Consider the following 16,814-nt stretch of genomic DNA (forward strand, 5'->3'; position numbering starts at 1 on the left):
TTTTATCTTGCATGCCAGTGTGCATTGAGTTGAGGGGGCAAGGAGGAGCATCATTTTCTATCTGTGATATGATTGGTGTCAGTGAAGTTAGTTTTAAAATTCTTGTGTTGCGAACAGGACTGATGGAATACCTATTGCTCGTGTGCATTTTCTAGTTTCAATAAATGGCATTTAGTGGTCCCTTTAAAGCCAGCAACTATGTATGGAAGGAAATTTACACAGTAAGCAACCCATATGAGACGTATCAAGACAAGATATAGCAATATAGCCTGTCATTTGCTCACAAGGGCCACAGCAAACAAGCTCAATGTGTACCAACAAAACGCTCCCAGGAAATCATGAAAATCGGGTAACTTTACCTGAGTGCCACTGCTTGGGAGCCATTGTGGAGTCCCCATGCTAGCTTGGAAGACTCCGGGCCTTCAACTCCTTCCAGCTCAGATTCCAGTTCTGAGAGCAAAGCATCACTGTCATCACTCTCTTGGCTGCAGGATGATAGCTCTGTGGGAGTCCGAACACAGCGTGGCAGATGTGAGTCCGACGAGTAGCGACACAAGTTATGAGACTCATTCTTTTTGTCCAGTCTTTCACAGTGCCTAGAAGAGCTGTCTGATTCAGAGCTGGCACAGTGGTCAACAAACAGCCGCACTTCAGGCGAGCTCCGGCTGCTTGAGATCTGAAGAACAGCGGGGCAATCCATGTCTTCACTGCGCGCAGAGAGAGCCCTATAAACAGAGGTAGCATTCTCTCTTACTGGGCTATCTGCATTGTTGGAAGACTTTGCAAGCTCTGATGGATGACTCCGAAGGTTGCTTGAGGCAGGGGCATTTGGTGTTGTGACTGCTGGCAATGAGGTGGCTATAGCAATGTCCCCCTGGCAGGCATCGTTCGGACATTGAGCAGCAGATGAGGGGCCTGCACCAGACAACTGGCAATTCTGCGGTGACAAGGAGCTTCGACTTTCTTGCGTGCATCCTGGGGCGTTGTCACTTTCTTCAGACAAGCTGACTAGACATGACCCACTGCTGGTGACTGCTACACAGTCTGAAGCAAACTTATCACTGATGCTTTGAGGATGAGACTGCTCCTCTACAAGATGACTTGCATGCTCCAAAGGCAGCAGCTGAGCTGTACATGCAATGCTGCTGCTTTTAGGACAGGGTTCGGCAGCCTGAGTGCTGTCAATGCTGGCATCCGCAGCCCCATCTAACATGGAAGACTCCATGGCAAGCAGTCTTCATTTCCATTTTAGCCCTGAAAATAAAAATAGATATACAAACACAATACCAAGTGCTAGAGCAACAGTAAGTTATGTGTTCAACGTAATAACTATGGACCTTTGCAAAAGTCTAGAAGTCAGCTTCTCTGTGCAGCAAAAATCCCTTCACCATGATGGCCAAGCTTGTTTTGGGGGCAGAAATTGAGTGCAGTGCAGGAGATGGTTATTGTGACAATAATTGCTGCGTTCATTTCCTGCACGCCCTCGTGTTGCCATCACGAACGAGCACCTCTGCCAAGCTAATGCCTCACAGGTACCATTTATCCCCCCCCACCGCATTGCAATTGTGAAGGAATGCTGCTCACCAGGTTCATGCATGACATAATGCTCGAAATAGACATGTTCAGTGCTGCACCCAACTTTTGCCCCAATGAGGAGCTGCACCGCTATGGTAAAGGTGTTTTTGCTATGCAGAAAAGGCGACTTATAGAGTTTTTTGAAGGGTCTGTACCAACGCCCTTTTTTTTTTATATAGTATTTATGATATCTGCATCACAAAGAGCCCCGCCGGGGTGGTGCATTGGTAAGACGCCCGACTACTGTACCGGAGTACCGGGGTTCGAACCAGACTTCGGCGGCTGCGTTTCGATGGAGGCGAAACGGAGTGGCGTCCGTGTGCTGTGCGATGTCAGTGCACGTTAAAGAACCCCAGGTGGTCGAAATTTCCGGAGTCCTCCACTACGGCGTCTCTCATAGCCTTAGTCGCTTTGGGACGTTAAACCCCACAAACCAAACCAGCATCACAAAGATGAATAAAATGCTTTAACATTCCAAAATATAAATGCCTACCAGGTGATTCTAAATATAACAAAAACGAGAATTACATTTAGGTTCCTGTGAAGCTTTAAAGAAAGCTGCTGTTTTATAGTCTCTGAGGCTTTGCTCCTGCTTCATAGCATGCTCGAATACATAGCAGCAGGTTTGGAGTAGCATGTGCAGTGCTCCCAATGCTTGGCCAAATGTGAAACAACACTATCTTTTTGTCTTATATTCCTTGATGGTGAGCTCGCGACTGTGCTCTGTTATTATAAAATTCTGGCTTTACACTTCTGTGAAGGACAGTGAATTGGGGAACATGCAAAAAAAAAAAAAAGCCTGGCAAGAGTATAAGTTGGTTGGTTTGTGGGGTTTAACGTCCCAAAGCGACTCAGGCTATGAGAGACGCCGTAGTGGAGGACTCCGGAAATTTCGACCCCCTGGGGCTCTTTAACGCGCACTGACATCGCACAGCACACGGGCGCCTTGCTTTTCGCCTCCATCGAAAAGCTGCCGCCGAGGCAGGGATTCGATCCCGCATCATTGGGAACAGTAGTCGAGCGCCGTAACCACTGCGCCACTCCGGCGGGGCCGGCATGAGTATAGGTTTCTATATAAAGTATTAACAACATGGAGGCTCATTCAATCAAACAAAGCTGCAAGAGGTCAGTGCATACAGCTTTGTTAGCCCCTTGCACCAATATAACGAACTTGGGTCATAGCACTGAAGAGAATGCCATTAGGTTGATTATTAAGACATGTTTAATAGCCATATCTGCTCGCAAACACCGTAATACTTTAATAAACAGTATAAGCAAGGTTACCTCTGGATCATGCATCATGACAGTTTTGGAAATGCATCATAATACATATGCTTATCACAGTAATAAAAATGAAACAATATATTGTATGTACATGGTTGCATGGTAACTAAATGCCTACATTTAATATTGAGTGGCATCTTTTTTCTTTTTTCCTTAAGCAGAAGGCCAGCAGGCAGATAAGCAGACAAAAAATAGTAGGTGAAAGCTATTAAACTAGTTTCTATCAATGAAGGACGCTTTGTAACTATATATTACAAAGGAAACTGGCACAAAAGACCACAGGGGTGGAATAAGATAATGATACCAAAATCGATTCCATTCCACCGGTGATGACATCGAAATTGCGTACCATGACGTCAAGGCGCGACTTTTTACGAAAAGAGCCAATGAGATAGTAGCAGGCACGCCCAAATGCTTTGCCTTTTTTTTTTTTTCTTAACAAATGCCCATAAAACGAGTTTATTGTTGAAGACAATTAATTTTTTAAGAAGTTAGTAGCAGTAAGATCTACAATAAATTCCTGTGATGTCGTGCAACGCAACCTCATTATGCACATGTTCAAAATTTGGCCGGCAAACCGCAGAGAGTGTGACGGCATGCAATCGTTTTCTGATGGAATAGAATGGCTATATTATTCTACTCCACAACTGTCTAACTTTGAAATCAGTAATTAATCCCTTAATCCAATACAGGTTTTATCTATACCCACATTCTGTTGTTGACTTCAACACAGGTGTGTTGAAGTCAAGCTGAGATTTCAAGTAAAATATTCAGTGCTGAACAGTTCAAGCTTGGTAAGCATAATTTCATACTAGATGCCGCACAATACATTTGCAGGCACAAGGAATTCATAAAATGAGCCACATAATGTCACTTAACTCCCTATTACCTGCTGGTAACAGCACTCCTGACATCTTCAGCTGCATTAATACTGTTCATAGCTTAATGCCAATGGTCTTGTTTATAAACCACTGTAGCACGCCCATAAAATGTATTGCTTGGGCATGCCACTTCAACAGTAAAATTTCAATATGAGCTCACGACCCATTCTGTGGAGAAGAACATATTTTTTGATCAAATAAGCAAAATGAGGGTTGAATTGTGACTTCCCATAACACAGGCAATTTTCGAAGTCAAAATATACACCCAAACAAAGGTCAAAATACAAGGCGGAAAGATATCCTAGTGGCCACTGACTCTCGGTACCCACACAAAGTAAGTAAACAGCAAGCCGTCTAATGTCAACAAGATATGCCGATCAAAGCACCCCCCCCCCCCCCTTCCCCTTTCTCCTGCCCCAAACCAAAGACTCCATTACAGCGGATCTGATAAAATTTCACCAAAGTTGCACTTGAGTCAGACCGCGTCACAAAGCACGCTCTGAGAGCAGCGCTCGAAGCACTTCAAAGCACAAGGTGAAAATCCTCACAGAGTTATTACAACGTGCCATGCATGTCCTTCGCGCCTGCAGTTATAAGGAGGTGACAGATTCTAAAATGGAATGCTCCCAAAAGCTGCATTCCACCGCTAGTGTCCGGCTAGAGCAGCCTTGTGACAGAACTAATCTTGAAATCTTGTTTCTTTGTCCTAACGCCTATCTTTTTCTTAACTATCGGACACTGCTTTCACTTTTACAGCTGTCATGTGCGGTATAACCCGCTGTGCGTATAACTCACGCAACTCCAACAGAGCAGTTTTACTATTCATTCTAAAGTCGACTATGACCAACATCAGCTGCGAGATCACCAGAAATTCCTGCAGCTAGACGCAGCATGTGACACCAGCGAAAGGTTTCGGCGAAGCAGCTGTTGGCGGAACGCCGTGGGACAGCAACAGGTGTTGAGGCCGGTAACGCTAACAAGATGCCTTGACAGAAAGGCCTTCGAAACCGGAAGCACATTTGGTTCGCATTCTTTATTTCTTCAATTATGGACAATTAGACGGATGGTACGGGTGTAGCCAAGCCAGGAAATATATACACAATTACATTTAAAAATAATAAAAACAAGGAAAGTAGGACGCGTTCCTAAATGGCTTCGAAACAGGCAAATACTTATATGCTCCAGGCATAAACGTAGCGAGAACCCTTACGCGACATCATGCCATAAATAGAATTCTCGAGAGGAATAACCGGTAGCCTGGCAAGCCAGCGATGTATTTGCAGCCAACCCGCACGTCAAATAGAGAACACTGGGACAGTCTTGATGCGAAGATGCCAAAATCACGAAGTGGACGCAAGATGTAACCACATGTCAACTCACATGGAACATGTAAAGGTGAAATGGCAGAGCATGAAAACAGCATCCCATACAAATTCAAAACATGAACTTCGCCAGCAAACGTGAAGTAAAGTGAGAGAACCGTGCGAGTACGGAACCAACGGAACTCCGACAGAGCAAGCGATTAGAGCGATATCTGGCGATGTCACCAGCGTCAGGGTTGCTCGACTCAACGCCACCGCGGCTCAATTCAGCGAAATAATAGATTTCAGCTCCATGATTACGCGGTTATGCTGGTTATACATTCAGGCTGCACCGTAGGAAATTTCTCAGTTGTGATTAGGAAGGAAAGACCAACGGGAGTATATACTCGAACTCTAGGATAGACGGACGGTAATTAAGCGCAAGTCCGTGGTTGATTACTGAACTAATATTGACGTGTTTGATCTATGCCTGGATCAGAAAAGGTTCCTTATATGTGTCAGTGCATGACTGCTGTGGTCGTTGATGATGCATGAAGCAAAACATATATATTTTAGAAGCGCAAAATACTTCGACAAGGACCCGGAAATTTTGAATCCATTCACATACCGCGCCTGTCGTGAACAACACAATCGTCACTAGTAGTGCTGGTAGTAGGACAGATTTCCGCTTCTTCCCAATTGTCCACAAACATCCGCCGGACATCCTTTTAATATCCACACGTCAACAGGCCGGTTATAATGCTGATAAGATGCCTGCCTGGCATGGAGGAAGGAAAAAAACTTAGGAGAGGCCCTGATGTCACTATTTTGAAGCCGGCATGGGCGCGCGGCCGCGCCGCGACCGGACGTTGCAATGTCTCTCCTCCTCCTTTACCCTCCGCATTTTCTTTTTCCGCGGCGCGCTAGTGACCCGAGTTTTCATAGTAACAGTGATGCCGTTGCTAATAATTTTGACGTCACTTCCGCCACACTTTCTCCGATGCATTCGGAATGGCAATGGCCTCTCCTAGTGTCCTTTCTAGTCTATCTATGAGGTCCAGTACAGCTGGTAATTCTTTCCAGAAAGCCGGTCCAGACGCTGGTCCAAGATGGGTCCAGGACAGCATGGTGAGCCAGCGGACGTCTAGGAGTTATCTGCTTTTGGACGTCCGCCATCAGAAAACCAGTTGACGTCCTGGGAATTCAAGTTTTTGGATGTATGAATGGCCTGCATGCACATTGCAGGATGGTGCACTGACTTTCCGTTTTGCTGATATTTTTAGTGCGCACGTGCTCAAGGCCGTGGAAAATGAGCGGCTCTTCCGTCCCGTCTTCTCAAAGTGGGAGGCGAAAGGGTAAAAGCTGGGAGGAGGATTTCTCTCTCTCGTTTGAGGTGAAGCCCCTCAATAATTTGAAAGTAGCGACACTCTCCTCCACTCCGGCCTTTTCCTCCTCGAATATCCTCGCCCGCTGCAGCTGCGCGCGCAGCACACGGCACGCTTTTTTGGGCATCGCTCGCTCGCCGTCCGGGCAGTTGGCTGGGACATGCGCGCGCTCTTAAGTTCGCTCTTTTTCCACGCTCTGTTACTGAATAAAAACACGAGTAAGACATGCGACACGCTTGACTACCACGAGCCACATAAATTAGCGTCTCGTACGCGCAATGAAAGTGCCAATTACGAGAGCTTGTGGCACTTGCTGCATACATCTCACATTCCTTTTGACTTTTCAATACCGTCTGTCTCAACACGGCATAGTATATGAAGCTTAATATTTACAATATAGTTGAACATTCCAGAATATTTTCAGCATACCAATGTTTAGTTAAATGTAGATTCACCTCGAACTAATTTTCGCGGAAATACAGAATTTATGAAGTTGCTCACGAGTGGAGTTTTAGTAGTGGGATGGTTGCTGGGAACAAGCTGGGGCATTTGCTGTGATGGCCGTCCTAAAATTTTCCATTAAGGTTCAGTGGGAGTTTGGCACCGCGTAGTGCACATGCAACGGCTTAATCGTTTTTGTAGTTGAGAATTTTCGCGGCGGCTTGAAAATGAATATGAACTTTTTTCTATTAAGCATGAAACGCTTTTAGTTCTCGCTGTCGGCGACCATGAGGTAATGTCGAGCCGAAACCGAGAGCCAAAGATCCGCGCAACGATTTCCCGCCATCGAAGGAAAGTGTCCACACCCCAAAATTTGGCCCTCTCGACCACTGAAATTTGACCTTGTCCGAATTTCATCAAAACTGAAGTCAAGCCTAATTTAAGTATGACCAATTCAATGGTGACCGCCAAACTTAGGTGGGCTATCCCCAAAATTTGCCTCTCTGGAACCCATATATTTGATGTCGTCCATATTTGACCAACATTGGGGTCCAACCTAATTTGACTATGGCGAATTTAATGGTGACATCCAAATTTAGGTGTGCCACACCAAAATCTAGCCCACCTGGACCCTGAAATATAACTTATTCCAAATCTGATCAAAATTGGAGTCAAACATAGTTTGACTATTTGAAATTCAGTGTTGGCTTCCAAATTTAGGTAGGCCACCCCCAAAGTTTGCCACACTTTGGCATTTTCCGCCCACATTCTATTCCTTTTTGAACCCGCTTAAAAAGATGTTACGTTAGGAAAGAAAAAAACTGATAGCAACGACCGTGACAAAACCCAAGATAAAGTTATAGGGTCTTAAAAATTTGGTCAGCCACAGTCAAGGCTATCCTAAAGCAAGTGCCTGACTAATATCAGTCTTGAGTATAAATACATATATTATGCTGAGGCATGCAAAAAGAAAGAAAAATAAAGAGCCTCTGCCCATGCAGTTAAATATGACAGACAGTTTTTTTAGATGCAATGTTTATTAGAAGTGAGTCCTGTAGTTTTACTCCGAAAATATACATAAAAGCCATGAACAAGCCAGCTGTGGACATCTGTGACCGGTTGGGTGCAGTCCTCAAAACAAAACACAGAAAACAAAAACATACTTGGGGAAATGAAACAGCTCAGATGTAGGCCTATAGTTTTTGAGCAGATGATGTATTCAACAAAAGGCCACGCGACCATGCTCAAGTAAAGCAAATGATCAGAAACTGTAGAAATGAGTAAATTTCGGGGGAAGTCCACCGAAATTTGGATTCGACTTCACTGAATTCGCCGTACCCAAATTATAGGTTAGACATCGATTTTGGCCACATTCGGATGAGGTCAAATTCAGAGGGTTCCTGGGGTTGCATTTTGCGGGAGGTCCCGAAATTTGGACGTAACCACTGAATTCGCCATATTCAAGTTAGGTTGGGTACCAATTTTCGCCAGATTCGGACAAGGTCAAATTTCAAGGGTTTAAAGAGAAATTTTTGATGTGCGGATATATAGTTTTGCGGACACGTTATGTGGACGAGTTCTCTACACGCTTTCTTGCGACATAAGCCTATTAATGCTTAATAATCTCCCTCATTAAAAGCGTTATCGTTGAAAACCGAGACCTAGGTTCAGAAATTAAAGCGAGTACTGTATGCGAATGTATGCATCAGCCGTTGCTATTATAGCACGTTGAGCATAACCATGAAGTGAAAACAATAACACGCATAACGACGCAAAAGGATCAGTGAATTAAGTGAGATTGCCAGATTTGTGATGCGCTTGCATAAAGTTTCGGTATACACAGTTCTTGTGGCCGATGTTGTGCAGCCACTTTTTTCTTCTAAGGAGGTCTTCCTTGCCGCTCGGAATCGCGAAAAGAACAAAGCCCTTTTCACGCCGGCTTGTGCACTGAAATGCGCAGCAACTGGGCATAGTGCTGCACTAAAGGAGCGCGAATAACGCGAAGTGCAAGCGCGCAATGTCATGGAGCTAGATCGTAGCAGCGGTGGCAGCGGCGGCTGCCTAAAAAAATGGCGCCGACGAAAAATGAAAACACAAAAAAGAGCGAACGTTTCGCGCGCTTTTTCCGGAGACCGCCCGCGGAACCAATCACCGTCCGATGGGAGAGGTGAGAGAGGAGGATCGGCGAGGGTGCGCGGCGCGGCGGCATAGTTCACAGAAAGTCGCTACTTTGAAAGTAGTGACACTCTCCTCCGAGACGCGCTTTCCTCCTCGATTCTCCTCGCACTGCGGCGGCGAGCGCTGCGCACGACACGCTTTTTCTCCTTGACGCCCGCCGGCCGGCCGCGGCAGTGAGTGAAGCGCGAGCTTTTGGGCCAGGTCTGCGCTCCAGGAGTACACAAAATTTTACAAAAATTGCGAGAAAAGCATTGAGAATGCCGAAAGTAACGTTCATGAATTGATTGGTTTCTTCTTAGAAGTGTTTGAATGGGGAATACTCATAAACAAAGCTTTCAGGCGAGTTCCGTGCTGCAGACACTTTTTAAGTCACATGATAAGGTGTTTTACTTTGTGCACCTAATCTAGTACTGCCTCTGACTTTGTGTTTGTTTTTTTAGAGTGTGAAATCTGTCACCGCGGTAAAACTTCGGAAAACGATCCAGGCTGGTGCTTTGAACTTCCAGATCAGAGAAGGTCAAAGCAGGACTTAGTCGATTTCGCTACTGTCAGCTATCTGTCTAAGCATAGTATATGTCACGTGATTAACCATGAGATTGGATTATTGGTTAATTGTACATGCATTTTGATCAATTACTGGGCCAAATTAATTGATATTTAGTAAATTGCAAATAAAATCTAAATTTTAGCTGCAACATCGAACTGTATACCATTGAAAAGCTTAGGCCAAGTGTAATGGCACTGTGCTAGTTAGCGATCCGCAATTTCTGCGTTAATTAGTTAATTTTGTATAAAACTAAACTGAGCCAAGGAACAGGTTTGCCACGGCTGTCTTGATATGATGCTGATGGAGTAATTAAATAATTTTATGAGTACGCGGCCACTCACTGACTTCGCGTGTGGTTAAAAGACAGCAGGGTACACTAGGAGAAGTGGTGGGTCCTATTGCCGACACACTGAAGTTCTGGGGCAAGCATGCTGTGGCCTTATGCACTATGTAAAAGTGCGTAATTTCATTGAACGCAACAATCAAATAAAAAAAAAACAGGGGGCACATAAGTCTTCAACGTGCGGAAATGAGAAAGCATATAACTGCCAATTAATTAACTATCGCTATCCTATCTATCACAATATCTAGTAATGCCGTCAAGTGACCTATATCATAACTGTCACTATTCGCAACGAACACTATCACCTCACTATCCGGGCCTATTACTATCATTTACTGTTAATATTCGTAACAGTCACCATCATTAGCTATCACTATTCATAACCATCACTATTTAATCTGATGCCGTCCCATGACCCATTGATATACTTCCATTTTCATTGACTTACGTTGTCAGTCATATCTCTATTACCCCATAATATCTGACGAGACAACTATACATTGACTTTTAATTCTTATACTTTCTTATTTTCTCATAAATGGAGGTGAGAAAAGAGCAAGACACAGAAATAACTGACTACTATCATTGCGAGGTTCATGTCTCTGTCGAGGAGGCTTCCTTTGCTTCAGGACAGGTCGGTGAGAGAAAATTGATGGAACTGCGTTGGGCCTCAGTTTTTTTTTCGAGTTCGTGTAATATTGGCGGGTCAAACCGGCCTTTAGTGAAATGTAGCTAGAACATAGAGCGATGAGTTAATCACTCAGGCTAGGTGAAAAAAAAATTCCTTGCATACAATTGAAATGAGTAATATGTTACAGTGCTAAGAATTGTTGCTCGCAAAATGTTCCCCTATTTTTACATCATAACTATATTCATTATTGATTGTTTAAGTTTCGTAAATACAGAAAATTGATGCAATGATTACGGCTGATTTGACATCGATGGGAAAACGTTTCTCGCAGTAAATGAATACGCGGAATCGCGGTTTTAGAGCTCCAGCTTTCAAAGCGAAGGTAACCTGCCAACGCCTAGTAGTCATGGTCAAAGGGAAGCATGTGTGATCCATCATGTAAACACCCCCTGCACATTGGCCGTATCCCTGATAAAACGACCGCATACTTTTTAACCCACGCGTGCGTCGAAGCACGGCAAGACACATTCAAGAATTAAGAAAAAGATGCCGTACGACCTAACTAGTGCAGATTACCGGCAATACCTCGGGTTTACTTGCCAGAGTTTTTCAGGGCCAGCATTCATTGCTCCTGAGTAACCGACGCAGACTACAAGTACAAGCTGGAAAGACTAGCTCCTCTACAAGCCCCAATTTTGATTTTTAGTGAAGGAGGCCAGGGATCCTAGCATAATCGCGACAAATGCAATCGAGAGACCGTACTTTTCCAGTTATCACTGACAGCAAAAAGCAGATTATAGTGCCGTATTTCTGACTACAGAAGTCGACAGCGTGTGAAATGATGGAGCCTTGGAGCCTCGCAGAATATTCAGCATGCTGCAGAGGACAACCTTATTTTTATACAATGAACATGTTGCCGCCGCAAAAATATTGAGGAGCAAGCAGGAATGGAAAACGCAGCGTCAGGTGACGCGTTATTACGGGGAGTGAGAAAGGCGCATTACGTCGCAAACAAACCTGTTCTTTCTAGGAATAAACTCCTTTCGACTAATCTTGTGAATCCATTGACTCTTGCGCAAGCCGTCACGCTTGCCTTGAGGTATCATGAATACCGCATAACCATCTTCAGGCCGCTTGCTGCAGTTGTACGCGCAACAGCACGGCATAGAGCTTGCACGCTGCAATAAAAGCACAGCGCGCAATATTCGCTCACCGAGAATAGGAGAAAAATGGCGCGAAGGAAAAAGAAAACACAAGGAAAACGCCGGACGCGCGTCGGTTTCCAAGGGCAACGGCAGGGAGACCAATCGTCGCTCAGGAAATCGGGCGGAGAGCCGGCTTTCAGTGAAGGGGCGCGCAAGGGGCGAGGAGGAGGCGAGGAGGTAGCGCGGCGGCGGCAAAGTTCAATCGTTGGCGTAACTTTCAAAGTATCAAGGGGTTTTAGTTTGAGGTCTCCCTCAGCGCCACCATTGCTGCTGCGTGACTGCGCCCTTGCGTTGTAACCGTTCTGACTCCGCAATTTGTTTTGAAGCGAAAAGCTTCACTAGGCTAGTCAACGCCGAGTCTCGCGTGTGGAGTCATCCTGAGACGCACTGTGCGCGCCCGTCCTTTGCCTTTCCTTTCCCTCACCCAGCTCTCACGGAAGGCATGTGACCTTTCTGGCTGTATATATATATATATATATATATATATATATATATATATATATATATATATATATATATATATATATATGAAGGAAAGAAGCCAACAGTCGGCGAGGCCAAGGAAAGCGTTGGGGATGGTACTTTGTCTTTTTTTAATGTTTACTTGGATAATCACAGAAATTAGTAATGTAATCTGTTTAGGGGAAAGATAATTAGACACAAAGTAGAAGAAAAAAAGAAGAAGAAAAAACAACGTGCCGATGGTGGGATCCGAACCCACGACCCCCGAATAACGCGTCCGGTGCTCTTCCAATTGAGCTATATCGGCCGCTGACCCCCCCTGCTACTTTCTTGGGTATTTATGTTGTCTGTATACGAACCTTGAGAGTGTTCACCAGCGCCACCCTCAGCCATAGCGGCGGACGTGGGACGTCCTTTGTTACCGCCAGCGTCACGTAGAACGTGATCAAGAGCGAGGGCGAAAGCTGTGCTAGAACCCTCTTACGCTACCTATGGCTTCAAGACTGCCAGAACCGAGACCCCCGTAAGCTACAAACAGATCAGTCAAGGGGAAATGAAGGTGCTCGTTATAATACATGAAGGAAAGAAGCCAACAGTAGGCGAGGCCAAGGAAAGCGTTGGGGATAGTACTTTGTCTTTTTTTTTATGTTTACTTGGATAATCACAGAAATTAGTAATGTAATCTGTTTAGGGGAAAGATAATTAGACACAAAGTAGAAGAAAAAACAACATTGCCGATGGTGGGATCCGAACCCACGACCTCCGAATAACGGGTCCGGTGCTCTTCCAACTGAGCTACATCGGCCGCTGTCCCTCCTGCTACTTTCTTGGGTATTTATGTTGTCTGTATACGAACCTTGAGAGTGTTCACCAGCGCCACCCTCAGCCATAGCGGCGGACTTGGGACGTCCTTTGTTACCGCCAGCGTCACGTAGAACGTGATCAAGAGCGAGGGCGAAAGCTGTGCTAGAACCCTCTTATATATATATATATATATATATATATATATATATATATATTTGATGGCTAATCATTAAAGACGGTCATTCGTGGTCAGGATACCACGAGCGTCTGTCTGCTTATCTGACATGGTGTCAGAAGTGGGATCACCCGACGTAGCACCGCTGCAGCCAGTCAACCGGCGAACGACCAGCAATTGCATTAAAGCGTTCCAGCAACGGCATCAAAGCGTTCCGGGGGCAAGCGACAAGCAACGCTTCGGAAAAGCCTCCGGCCTTTCGACTTCCATAACGCCGCAGACTGGCCTGCCTGGATGGATGAATTTGATGACTACAGGTTCGCGTCCGGACTACACGAGAAGCCAGACGAAGTTCAAGTAAGGACTCTTCTCTATACAATGGGCAGAAAATCGCGGGAGATTCTCCGATCGTTAAGCGTCTCAGACGAAGAAATGAAGGACCTCAGCTTCATAAAGTCGAAGCTTCATAGCTACTTCGTCCACACCAAGAATACAGTCTACGAGAGTGCTCGCTTTAATCAACGCCGCTGAGCAGCTTGGCGAAACAGTAGACGAGTTCGCAACCGAGCTTAACAGGCTAGCAGACAGATGCGAGTTTAAGGACATGAAGGAACGCCTAATTAGAGACCGGTTCGTAGTCGGTCTACGGGACCATGCGTTGTCGGAAGAACTGCAGATGGATCCGAATCTCACGCTGAACATTGCTTTGGCAAAAGCGCGTACGAGCGAAACGGTGAAGAAACAGCAAGCTGAGCTAAAAGGGGACGACAGTGCGATCCCAGACGCTTGCGTCCCCGCGGTAAAGTTTAAGAAAATGGCGTGTAGAAACACGTTTACTGCTAACCGCCAAAACAGCTGTAGTTTCTGCGCCGGACCATCTCATCCGAGAAGCAGTTGCCCAGCGCAACAAGAAAGGTGTAGGTTCTGTGGAAAGTTGGGCCACTTTGAAAAAGTATGCCGAAAAAAGAAACAAGCAGACGGGAATCTCGACGGCGTTTCCGAACCCGATAAGAAATTTCTCGGTGCGGTCGAGCAGTCACAAAAAAGCGCTTCTGCGCACTTTCCCTGAAAGTGGATACTGGAGCGAAAGTGACAGTCGTAGGTGAAAATTTTTCTCTCCTTCCGTGTTCCTTGGACCAAGCGGGCAATCTTATCGGCCCGAGCAATGCAAGCATCCGTACAATCGGAAAGTTTGGTGTGAACGGCTGTCTTTCGAACTAATTTCAGCGACAAACTATTTACGTCGTGCACAACTTGCGCACGCCCCTGTTGGGACTGCCAGCTATCAAAGCTCCAGCAATTGTGCATTTTCTGGATGAGTTGTCGACCGCTGATGACATGGTACGCAAATATGCCAAAGTGCTCCTGGGGACAGGCTCCATAGCTGGGGAACATACAATACGCCTCGTGCCAAATGCAGTCCCGTATGCTGTGTCTACACCACGACGGATTCCTATACCCATGAAAGAAAAGGTCAAGGAAGAGCTCGACAGGCTAGAGCGAGAAGAATGATAGAGAAGGTCGAAGAGCCGACAGAACGGTGTGCGCCTATTCCCGTGGTGAAGCCGTGGAGCGGTTAGAATATGTGTCGATTTCGCGCAACTGAACCAGTTTGTAAGAAGGGAGCGCCTTCAGCTGCCAACAGTAGAGCAAGTCATGGGTAGCTTTCAGGAAACCAAGGTCTTCGCTAAACTGGACGCCAATTCCGGTTTTTACCAAGTACAGCTTTCCAAGGAGTGTCAAAAGCTAACCACTTTTATTTCGCCGTTTGGGCGGTACTGCTACCGCAGGCTACCGTTCGGAATCACATCAGCACCATAAATTTTGCAAAGGAAGTTCTCGCAAGTCCTAGGTCTAGACGGTGTGCTGAACTATATGGATGACATTCTGGTGTACGGCAAGAACAAGGGGGAGCACGACAACCGCCTATGTAACGTGCTTGACCGACTGCTGTTACGACCGTGCATCATCGGCACTTGCGCGCTCTATTGTTCGCCTGCGGGCATGGATAAGTGCTGTGGATATGTGGTGTTGGTACAATGGCTCTAAGTGAGCCTGTTTCCAGGAATCCTGTTTTGTAAGCCTGTTTTGCTTTGTGGACACCCTGCGAATGCCAAATTGACCCTGTCAAGAGAGCGTCTAGAAAAACACAAAGAAATGTCCCCCTGCAGGAAATAGCCGGAAGTGCTTTCTTTCTTTTGTTCACCCTTCCAGTCGAGAAGCGCCATCGTCCAGTGAGGAATGCCTACTATCTAAAGGAGACGACGGAGTGACATGTCCGCTGACTTGCAGGACAAGAAAGGAGCATGACGCATACGGCCATTAGATGATTTCCCGGAAAGATTTGCAATTGCCGGAAAGGGACAATGCTGGAAGCGTATGCGGCGCGCACGTGCACTTGGGTTTCTGAGAAGTAAATCCGCTTGCCGGAACCAGCCTATCGATTCTTGGCTGAAGAATAGAAATGTACCTCCTCGCCGTTCCCAAGCTTTTCCCGCCAACAAGTGACCAGGCCCAACGAAACAATGCCGGGCCAGTCAGTGCTTCAGACCATCAGTGCAGTGATGTGTTCGATTGGATGCCGATATCTGAGGGGCGTGCCCTGGATTTGGTTGGTCAGCATCTTCAGAGAGGGGCTGGACATAGGGGGTTTTAAGGACGCTGCAGAGCACGAAATGTCGCTCTGAGCCCTGGGTAAACGGCTCATCCAGTCGCTTCTCGCTATGAACTCTTAACGCTTGCCATTTTGCTGATGTACCCTTCTTTTTCTTGTAAATAATCTTGTAAATAAGTTTTCTCAAAGTGCCATTAAACCTGCTTGTATATATTTTACCAACTTCGAAGATTCAATCCTTCATCAACCCCGAGTCTCTGCACGCTACCAAGTGAAGGCCGGGTCGACATAGCCCCAGCGTCACGACAACTGGTGACCAGCGTTGGGATCTGGATCTACAAGCTACAACATCTGGTGATTCGAGGTGGATCATAATCTACAAGCCACATCTTGTGATCGGAGGTGGCATCTCAAGCAACAAGCAGGAGCAACAATCGGCCAACAAGAGAGCAGCTCGGAACATCGATCGCATGTGTGGGTGAGTGCTTGGCTTTTCTTCTGATGTGGACCAGGTTCTAGAACAGGGTTAGATTTTAGAACTGTTAAAGAGAGTGTGGAAACGCCTTTAGGTTTGGTAGTTTGCACAGTTGTTTTGGAAGTAGCCGACACTCGGAGCGATCATGGACCTACAAAAGCTGCAGAAACCGGACCTGTTGCTATTGTGTGAGGAATTGGGAATTGATACAAGTGGTTTGGCACGAAAACCCTTGATTATAAAGGCAATCACTGATCTGGGAACCGATGATGAGGAGCTCAGTGAAGCATGGAACCTCATCGGTAAAAAAAAGGAGCAGCTCAGACAGCAGAAAGAGCGGGAAAAAGAGGAAAAGAAGCTAGAAATTGAGCTCCGGAAATTAGAACTAGAGTTGAGCAAGAGGTCGGGCGATTGTCCCCAGCTAGCGGTACCTCGTCTCAACAAGGAGACAGATTTCAAGATGTCAAAGTACATGCAGCCATATGTGATATCAGGGGATATCGGTCTGTATCT

At 45.9% G+C, this 16,814-nt stretch overlaps 1 protein-coding gene and 1 pseudogene across 2 annotated transcripts in view; one reads left to right on the forward strand and one right to left on the reverse strand.

Moving 5' to 3' along the window:
* LOC146206688 (coiled-coil domain-containing protein 186-like) overlaps positions 1 to 5,279 on the reverse strand; it is a 101,110-nt gene extending 95,831 nt beyond the window's left edge. For both annotated transcript variants that reach the window (XM_084591482.1, XM_084591481.1), the window contains exons 1-2: positions 5,121 to 5,279; positions 360 to 1,254 (exon numbers count right to left, since the gene is read on the reverse strand). In XM_084591482.1, coding sequence (XP_084447608.1) covers positions 360 to 1,225 — 866 coding nt within the window. In that variant the 5' untranslated portion in view covers positions 1,226 to 1,254; positions 5,121 to 5,279. The remainder of the gene's footprint in view (positions 1 to 359; positions 1,255 to 5,120) is intronic.
* An 871-nt stretch (positions 5,280 to 6,150) lies between these two features.
* Positions 6,151 to 14,479, forward strand: LOC146206689 (uncharacterized; annotated as a pseudogene).
* The last annotated feature ends 2,335 nt before the right edge of the window (positions 14,480 to 16,814 follow it).

The sequence above is a fragment of the Amblyomma maculatum genome, chromosome 1, assembly GCF_055883805.1.
Source record: "Amblyomma maculatum isolate TAMU_Amacu chromosome 1, ASM5588380v1, whole genome shotgun sequence".
In the NCBI taxonomy this organism is placed as follows: Eukaryota; Metazoa; Arthropoda; class Arachnida; order Ixodida; family Ixodidae; genus Amblyomma; species Amblyomma maculatum.